Raw genomic sequence first — 9273 nt, forward strand, 5'->3', positions numbered from 1 at the left:
TGTCTGGCCTCGCTGTTCCTTTCTGTGGGCTCGCAGGGAAGCAGCTGAGGGAGGGGGTGAGAGCTTGGGCCACTTAAGGAAACCAAGACATGTACAGGCTCTTGTGAGAAATAGAGCAAGGGGTGCCAGAGAGGCTCCTACCCCTGACTTCCACTCATCAGGATTCCTTCTTCCAAAGCCCTGTTATCTGAGGCCTAAGGCCCCAGAAAGAGGCAAGAAGTCAATTTCAGATACCCCCCCAGCTCCGCCTCTTCCCCCCCCCTCCACCCCACCCAGCCAGCTCAGCTTCCTCTCTGTGAGGAAATACTTTCACTTCCTGCTCCTTCAGGCCTCCCCTCGGAGAACAGGTAGGGGCCCCCAGGGACCCAGCAGCTGGCATGGTTATCCCCCTGTGCCACCTTTGGTATTAAGCAGCTCCCCATCCTGCTCTGCCCAGCACCAACCACCTCCTCCTCCCCTCTCATGGGACCCAGGTGAGCGCCTGCCTCCTTCCCCCACCCCTCTTGCCTGCTCCTCCCTGGACAGGGCACCTGCTCTGGTTCCCCCTTCCTAACACTGTGGGCTTCTGGTCAGTGGGCTGGTTGATTTGTTAAGCTGTTTATTATCCATCTTCTCTACCTGCCCCAAGAAGATGGATGCCCCCAGAGAGCAGGCCTATTCTGTCCCCAGGCCACAGGCACCTAATTCTGGGCCTGTACTCAATATTTGTGGGATGCATGGATGCCTGAATGCATGGACCCAGGTTTCCTGCACCTGGGAGTGCTACAGGGGAAATGTTCAAAAATGCCCACTATAGGACTCTGTACCTGGTTAAGAGTTGGGGTCCGATGGACAGATAGAGGGATGTCTATGTGAGAAAGCAAAGATTAAAATAATGGTAGAATCTAGGTAGTGGGCATATGGGAGTTTCCTATAGATTCTTTTCCGTTATTTTTTTAATGTTTGAAATTTTTCATAAAAAAAAATAATGGGGCAATATTTGAGGGCCCCTCTGTGGTCTGGGAAGTGTGGAGGAGGGGAAATTGTATAACTTTTATCTCATGGATCCTAACTAGGCACTGGGTCTTGGCTAGGCTTGTTTCTCAACGGTCCACATTCACACGGCTGCACTGGATATTAAAACCTGAAATATTTCCCTACCATTTGGTAAATGTTTGTCATTTTGAGTCCTCTCCCTCTCCTCCTACCCCAAGACCCACTGCCCTTCCTCTTGGCACGCCCAGAGCACACCGCCATCCAGTGGTGAAGAATTCACACCTGGCACAGCAAGGAGCCGTAGGTCCATTCCAATTGGTCAGGGTCTCTGCCATGTTGGTTGTAAATATTTTGAACATAATCCCTGAACTAGAGCAGCCTTGAGCCTTATCTTCCTCCCTGCCAGAGGCCAGGCCATGGCTTGCTGGCCTCCTACATCCTGAGGATGGCTCAGCCAGAGGACCAAGCCCTGGCATGCCCCACCAATGGGGAGAGGTGAGTACTACTGGGGCTGGGGTCTCCATCTCCTGCCCCTGGATTCAGAAACCCCTTCCATCCAATTGGTGCCCCGCACAGGACCGCTTACCCCATCTCTGATCTCACCCCCAGGCTTTCCTTTCCTACCCTTGATCCCACCTCAGTGTCCAACTGCCCATCTCTGACCCCTGGTCTCCTGGACCCTGCACTTCCCAGACTGGTCCCATCACAGGAGAATGGAGCAGGTGAGACCTGCTTAGGGGTTCTCAGGGCCCCAGAGCCACTTCTTCGACTGCAGAGGACCTGGGGAGTGTGGCAGATCCCAGAGCTGGATGCCCCAGCTGCAGAAGCCCTTTTGGAGCTGTGGCCACCCGGGGTGAGTATTCATAGCTGGAGACCCTTTCTGACCCTCTCATGACACCCTGGATCAGTTAGGACTCTGCTGGTTGTTAGTGACATACACAAACAGGCCAAACCAAAAAGGCTACTTATTGATTCAAATGACTGAAAAACCCAGAATTTCAGGAACGCCTGGATCCTGAGTATCAGACAACTTACACAGTTCTCTTCATCCTAATTCTTTGCTTTGCTTTAAACTGGGGAATTCTGAATGTTTTGGGCTGTAAGTAACAAATGCTCATTCTATAGTAGTTTAAACAAATAAGCATTCATATTTCTTTTTTAAAAATATATTTTTATTGATTTCAGAGAGGAAGAGAGAGGGAAATCATTGATTGGCTGCCTCCTGGACACCCCACACTGAGGATTGAGCCTGCAACTCGGGCATGTGCCTTGACCTCCTGGTTCATAGGTTGACGCTCAACCACTGAGCCATGCCAGCCAGGCTATTTCTTTTTGTTGTTGTTGCTATTTTGTTTTATTAATCTTCACTTGGGGATATTTTTCCATTGATTTTTAGAGAGAGTGAAAGGGAGGGATGGGGGAGAGAGAGAAAGAGAAACATCTATGTGAGAGAGACACATTGATTGATTGCCTCCCGCACACGCCCCAACCGGGGATCTAACTCACAGCCTAAGTGTGCGCCCTTGACTTGGAATCGAACCCATGACACTTCGGTGTGTGCACTGATGCTCTAACCAGCCAGGACAGCATTTATCTTTCTAACATAACCAGAAAGGCAACTGCTGGCTCTAGTTCAGCACCTTAAGTGGCATCAAGGGCAGCGTCCGCAGTTCTCTTGGACTTTCCCATAGTTGCCCAGTGGCTGCTCCGGGTCCAAGCACATGTGTGTGTTCCAGGCCAGAAGGGAAGAAAGGAAGCACCAGTTGCATCTGTTTCTTTTATCAGCAAAAGCAATAGCCTTTACATTTGATTCAGAATATATGGATGGGGCCCAGTAGCACTATTTTTTAAAGCTCATCTAGGAATTATACAGCCAGAAACGGGAAACCACTGACTATTATTCATCTTCTATGGCTGTGCATATTAATGCCCTGTACAAAGTTGGGGTTCTGCAAGGAATAGGGGATAGATTTGGATAAGACAACTAACGGGTCTACCATAGCTCCCTCTTTGAGGGAGCTCTCTCCTTATGGTGTCTGAGATGGCTGTCCCTAGCGCAGCACCACATCTTAACAGATTAGCAACTCCATTGGAAAGGCTTCTTGCCCTGGCCAGTGTGACTAAGTTGGTTGGGTGTTGCCAATGCACCGAAAGGCTGCTGGTTTGATTCCAGATCAGGGCACATGCCCAGGTGGCAGGCTTAATCCCCAAGTGGGGGGGGGGGGGGGGCGGTTAATGTTACACTCCCACATTAGTTTCTCTCTCTCTTCCTTTCCCTTCCTCTCTGTAAAAATCAATAAACTATTTAAAAAAAAAAAAAAAAAAAAAAGGCCTCTTCCCAAAGAGCTTCAGCAAAATTCCTGTGGAAGATTCCCATTGGCTGAGCTTGGGTCACATGCCCATCTCTGAACTACTCACAGTGGTCAGAGAGCACTGTCATCCTATTGGCTAGCTCAGATCATGGACTCACTCTGAGGACTTGTGGGAAGTCAGCCCACCCACACTGACTGAGAAGGGGTGGGGATCTTTAGAGGAAACTTGGAGTGTGGAGCCCTAAATAAGGGAAGTAGATGCTAGGCAGGCAAAAGTAACACATCTGCACAAATCCTCTTCATGCTGACCTTTTTCTCCTCCCCACAGAGTTTTCTGGTCACAGGACATGAACCCAGCCAGGTCCTGGTGTTGAGAACAGGACCTTCACCAGGGGAAATCAACACCTACCAGATCCAGAAGCTTCCTGGAGGTGAGGTGCCTACCCCCGAGTTTGTAGTCAATAGCAAATTTATCATCAAGAATGGCCAACTTTACTTCCAAAATATCTCCCAATTGTCCCCAGTCCTCTCTGCCTTCATCACCCTAGTCTGAGCCATCATCACCTTTTTCTCAGACAATTTCAGTAGCCTCCTCTCTGGTATCCCCGTGCCTACCCTTTCCTTCCTGCAATCCAATCTGGGCACAACAGCCAAAGTAGTATTTCAGTCCATCAGATGTTATATATTTCTGTTTTAAACTCTTAAAGGATATGCAATATCCTTAGTTAAAAATGTAAACTCATCATGGGTTATAAGGTGTTTCAGTACCAACCTGCCCACCTCTCCATCTGCCGCCTTCGTTCACTCTGCTCCAGCCACACTGTACTCTCCTCTGTTCCTCGGCCTCACTAGATGAGTCCTAGCCTCAGGGCCTTTGCATTTGTTTACCCCAAATTAATGCTCTTCTTTGAATGATTGATTTATTTCCATCCTTCAGCCCTCTGTGGAAATGTAACCTTCCTTGACCGCCAGAGTTAAGAAAGCCCTAGTCATTTTCAATTACTCTATTTTGTTTATAGCACTCAATATAATATACTTCACTTATCTTTATTTTTCTACTCATTTATTTTCTGTCTTCCTCTACTGAAAGGTAAGCCATAGGAAGGCAGTGATTATTCTGCTTTTTGACAACTGTATCCCCAGTATCTGGGAATGAAAAGGTGTTCAATAAATACTTATATGCCCAATGAATGAATATTTGGTGGCATAAGTGAGATGCAAGCCTAAAGACGCAGGAAAATATGGAGACTCCAAGGAGTAGAAATTCCCCCATTCTGAAGGTTCTCGGGGGTTCAGGACTTGGGAAGAGAGAGTCCCAGGGAAGAGGAGGCTGCCACCCCTCATGTTTTCTAACTTGTCCCTCCTGGCCCCCTTCCCTAGGTGTGTCTCTGGAATCCTCTCACCTCTGCATGCCAAACCTGCCCCATCTCCTGGCCTTCCTGTCAGCCAGCAGGTACAAGTTACCCATCAAAAGGGCTAAGGGGGATCCTTCCTTAAAACACCTACCCACATTGTAGCTCCTACTTCTCTTTCCTCAGGGATGTTTTGCCCAGAACACTGCTCTTGCCCCCTCCCACTCTAGGGTCTGGAGAACAACACACAGGTGAGGCATGGTTCTCTAAGGGAGGGAGAGACCAACTTTCTGCCTACTTGGTCCCAGAGGATGGCAATTGGCAGACCAACTACTAGGTTTGGGGGAGGGTAAGGAAGGACATCTGAGAGAGCTGGAGGCGGGACTCCTGGGCCTGAATAAGGATGAGCCAAGGCCAAACCACAGCTCTTTCAGAAATAAGGCTGGGAACTAAGTCTCCTGATGCACTGAAGGGACCAGGGTTGGCCCCTTGGACATCAGGGACACCTCACTTCTGCTGGCCCTCAGATACTCTGCAGAATGGCAGTGTCCAACTCAACACCTCAGAGAGGATGATCTCTGTGGTGAACAAGCTCTACCTGGAGACCCACAGAGGGCAAGGGATGGTATCTCCCCCAGAGACAGCTCCAGAGACTACCAAGATAAGTGATCCAGGTTAGCTGGGCAGGGCCCTGGGTCCGTGAGATGAGGAAGCTGCTGCTGCGGTTCCGTGGGACCAACCCTGTTTTCACATTCAGCCCCCAGGAACACCGCCCCTCATCGGGTCTCTTGGGTGGAAGGCCCGCTCAGCCCAGAAGTACACCATCCTGGGCCAGCTCTGGCCAGCCTGGGGGAGGAGGAGGAGGACTACCAAGAAGGAGGACCTGAGGATGTGCTTACTAGTCATGTCCAGGCTCTGGCCAGGGCCCGGAGCAGCTATGTGGCCAGGCAGTTCCGAGGCCTTCAGGCACGCCTCACATCAGAAGCTGAGGGCCCCCACAGGCCTGGGGACCCCGCCACGGAGCTGCTCCAGGATGTGCGGCACCTCCTTACTGACCTCCAGGATCACTTAGCAACGGACCCCAGTGTCAGGGCTATCTTTGGGAGCAGAGGGCCTGGGGTCCCCCAGAAGAACGAGGATCTTGGTAATAGGAGGACTGGGAGGGGATTTTTAGCCACTCCTTGAACCCACATCGTTCATATATGTACCATCCCTTGGCCCTACATATGTGTTCACACCCAAGTTCTTCCTCTCTATCCCTGTGCAACCTGCTTCCTTTTCCACTCACATGCCCTTTCTATAGGTAGTACCACCTATTCTATTCACCACCCCTCCATCTCACACAGGTGTGACAGCCATGATTCCCTCTCCCACATGCGTATTCACACCCAGGCTTCCTCTTCCACATGTGTTCATACCCACGTCTACACTTGTGGGTGGCTAGAAGCTAGGGAGGGGTGGCGGTAGGCCAGGGTGGGTGGGTGGAGCGAGCGGGTTGATGCGGGCCAGGGGTCAGCCGAGCGACTCTTCCCTCCGCCCTCGCAGGCCCCGCGGTGGAGGCAGCCCTGTGCCGGGCAGTGCTGGCGCCGCTGATGCCAGCCCTGTGGACACGACTCCGCACGCTCAGGGCCCCAGAGCTGAGGCGACTGCGGAGGCAACAGATATCCCTGCGGGCGGGGGCTGGGCCTCCCGGAGCTCAGGGGGCTGGGCCTGAGGGACAGGGCCCCGCCCCCACCCTGCGGAGCCGTATCCACTCACGCCTCCGGCACCTCCACGCTGCCTGTGCCCCACGCCGCAAGGTGGCGTTGCTGCTGGCGATGTGCAGTGACATCTACGAGGGCCTGGCTTCGGGCGAGAAACAAGGTAAAGGAGGAGGAGTCTGCATCTACCTGGATGTGGACCGCCCTTGAGGGTTGTAGGAGCCATTTAGGAGGTGCCTGTGTGCACGTCCGGGGCGAGGGTGGCATGTTCTATGTGAGGTGTCTATGCAGGCCTGGAGATCAGGTAAGAGGCGTTTGCACCCCAAGCAAGTGAGGGGCAGCCAGCACTCGCTGTCCTGGGGATCGGATGGAAGGGGCCTGCACATCCCCATCCAGCTCAGAGCCTGCCCTTGGCGTCCCCAGAGCCCCTGGGCGCAGACGCCTTCCTGCCGGCGCTGACTGAGGAGCTTATCTGGAGTCCGGACATCGGGGAGACACAGCTGGACGTGGAGTTTCTTATGGAGCTCCTGGATCCTGAAGAGCTACTGGGAGAAGGTGAGCCCCCATCCCCAGAAGTCAGGACCCAACAGGGGGGCACCCCAAACAGCCTCACCTGCAACAGGAAGAAAGGCTGGCAAACTGCAGGGGCCTTCGGGCCACCAGGAAAGCCGGGAGAGCTGCACCAACCCCTTCTTCTTGCCCCTAGTTGGTTACTACCTGACCACGTGGTTTGGGGCCCTGCACCACATCGCCCACTATCAGCCCGAAGCTGGACGAGCGCCACAGGAGCTCAGTTCCGAGGCCAGTGCCTCCCTGTGCCAGTGGCATCGCAGGCGAACGCTACAAGGACAGGGCCACTCCAGACCCCAGGTGACCGCTGGGTTGGACTGTGGGTAGAGGGGAGGACTGGCCCAATTGCCTTTCTGATCCAGGTTCCTGCCTGTCCCCCCAGGCTGATCTGCCCTTTAAGGAACCCTGGGAAATACAGACTGGGCCAAGAGACCAATGATGAATAGGGATCTCAAACCTTTCTGCTCTTCAAGCAAGATGCAGAGGCACCTGTTGTTTAGTAGCAGCAAGGAAGAGGAGGTCCCAGGAAAAGGGAATGGCTTACCTTGGGGTCTTTGCATTGGCTGTTCCTGCTTCCTGGAATGCCCTTCCCTAATATCCACACTGTTGCTTCCCTCCCTTCCTTCAGATCTTGAGGCAGATTTCACAGTCTCAGTGAGGTTCTCTCAGACACAACTGTCTGCAACTATAACTCCTCTCCCTTGCCCTCCCTGTGGAAGGCAGAATAAGGCACCCCCCACCTCCTCCAATGTCCTCTTCCTAGTACCCAGAATCTGTGACTATGTTACTTTACATGGTAAAATGGATGTTATAGATGCGATTAAAGATTTTAAGGTGGGGAAGTTATCCTGGAATCTAGTGGGTCCAATATCATCACAAGGGTCCTTATAAGAGGAAGGCAGGAGGTTCAGTGTCAGAGGAAGAGATGTGATGATGCAAGCAGAGGTTGGAGTAAAGGCCAGGAGCTAAAGAAAGCAGGCACCCTCTAGAAGTTGAAAAAGACAAGGAGTGGATGTTCCCTTGGAACCTCCAGCAGAAATTCACCCTTTGATTTTAGACCCCTAAGATCTAGTTTGGACTTCTGACCTTCAGAACTGCAAGATAATAAATTGGTGTAGATTTTGTTAAGCCACTAAGTTTGTGGTAATTTGTTACAGCATCAGCAGGAAACTAATACACCCTACCCTGATCTGAAATTGAACCTCCTGGTTCATAGGTAGATGCTCAACCACTGGGTTGCGGGCTCAATCCCCAGTAGGGGGCGTGCAGGAGGCAGCCAATCAATGATTCTCTCATTATTGATGTTTTTATCTCTCTCTCCCTCTCCCTTCCTCTCTGAAATCGATAAAACTACATATAGATATATAGATAGATAGATAGATAGATAGATATAGATACAGATTTTTTTTAAAAGGGCAGGTAAATGGGAGGCTGTCAGATCCTATATGTCCTTGTTAAAAAGTATTCTGGATCTTTTCTAATTTTTGAGCCACCATGATCTGAGTCTTTTTGTCTTGACTTTTGTTTTTCTTACATCTAATGTACATTTACATACCAGGAGCAAAAGTAACAGTATTAAACCAGTAACACTGATTAGGAACAGAAAATGTCTTATATTAGACAAGGAAGGACCTGAAGAGGAACAAGTATCTACTATTATCCAGAAGTTCCAATTTTTCTACTGGGCAGTTAGTTTCATCTATTCCTATATTTAGCAATATTCATCTAAAATACTCATCTAGATTAGATCTATATATAATTCTACCAGGGGAATTATTAGGGAGTGTTCTTGGAGAGGTTTGTCCAAGAGAGATCCTTTATAATCGATAAAGCCTGAAAAAATGTACCAAAGCTTATATTGATAGTAGAAGACCACTAGTGTGGCCAACAAAATTTCATTATCGTAGCTGATAATCAGAATATCATTGTCTAGTAGGCGAGAAAGATTAGCAGGTACCCAAGTTAAATTTTTCATGTCTATTAAGGAGAGAGGTCTGGGGAGACAGATATTGTTTTCATTAGGGTACCATAAGGAGGGTACCATAGAGAGAGAGAGAGAGAGAGAGAGAGAGAGAGAGAGAGAATATGCAAATTAGGCCAGGACACTGTAATGGGTCATGACCAAACAGGAGGAGGTTGCACGCACAGCTAAGGCCCGGAGTGGAGACAGAGACAGACCCAGGGGGGCCTGCCTGAGCCGGCACAGCGGCTCTGGCGGCCCGGAGTGGACACAGGCAGGGGGGTAGGGAGGCCTGGGGCAGAAGTCAGGCGCAGGTCCCAGTCGCCCTGTGGTGCCAGTCAGGCCTGACTCCCACGGCGGGCCGAGGGGTGCCTCCTCGCACAGCGGGAGGCGGGGCACCTCCT

General features: G+C 51.0%; 1 protein-coding gene across 2 annotated transcripts; it reads left to right on the forward strand.

Moving 5' to 3' along the window:
• Window positions 1–85: 85 nt before the first annotated feature.
• On the forward strand, window positions 86–7450 carry RINL (Ras and Rab interactor like). Of its 2 annotated transcripts, none has more exons than XM_070398779.1 (11): window positions 86–1470; window positions 1585–1828; window positions 3616–3718; window positions 4668–4740; window positions 4826–4890; window positions 5167–5313; window positions 5397–5783; window positions 6185–6502; window positions 6763–6894; window positions 7046–7209; window positions 7292–7450. In XM_070398779.1, exons 1-11 carry the CDS (start codon window positions 1421–1423, stop codon window positions 7346–7348), a joined length of 1740 nt encoding a protein of 579 aa, XP_070254880.1. In that variant the 5' UTR covers window positions 86–1420; the 3' UTR covers window positions 7349–7450. The 2 variants fall into 2 exon arrangements, with proteins under 2 accessions (XP_070254880.1, XP_070254881.1); XM_070398780.1 differs by having other exon boundaries at window positions 1669–1828.
• Window positions 7451–9273: the final 1823 nt, after the last annotated feature.

This window comes from Myotis yumanensis, unplaced genomic scaffold, assembly GCF_028538775.1.
Source record: "Myotis yumanensis isolate MYYU_CA2020_CCGP unplaced genomic scaffold, mMyoYum1.0.hap1 SCAF_18, whole genome shotgun sequence".
NCBI classification, from domain to species: Eukaryota; Metazoa; Chordata; class Mammalia; order Chiroptera; family Vespertilionidae; genus Myotis; species Myotis yumanensis.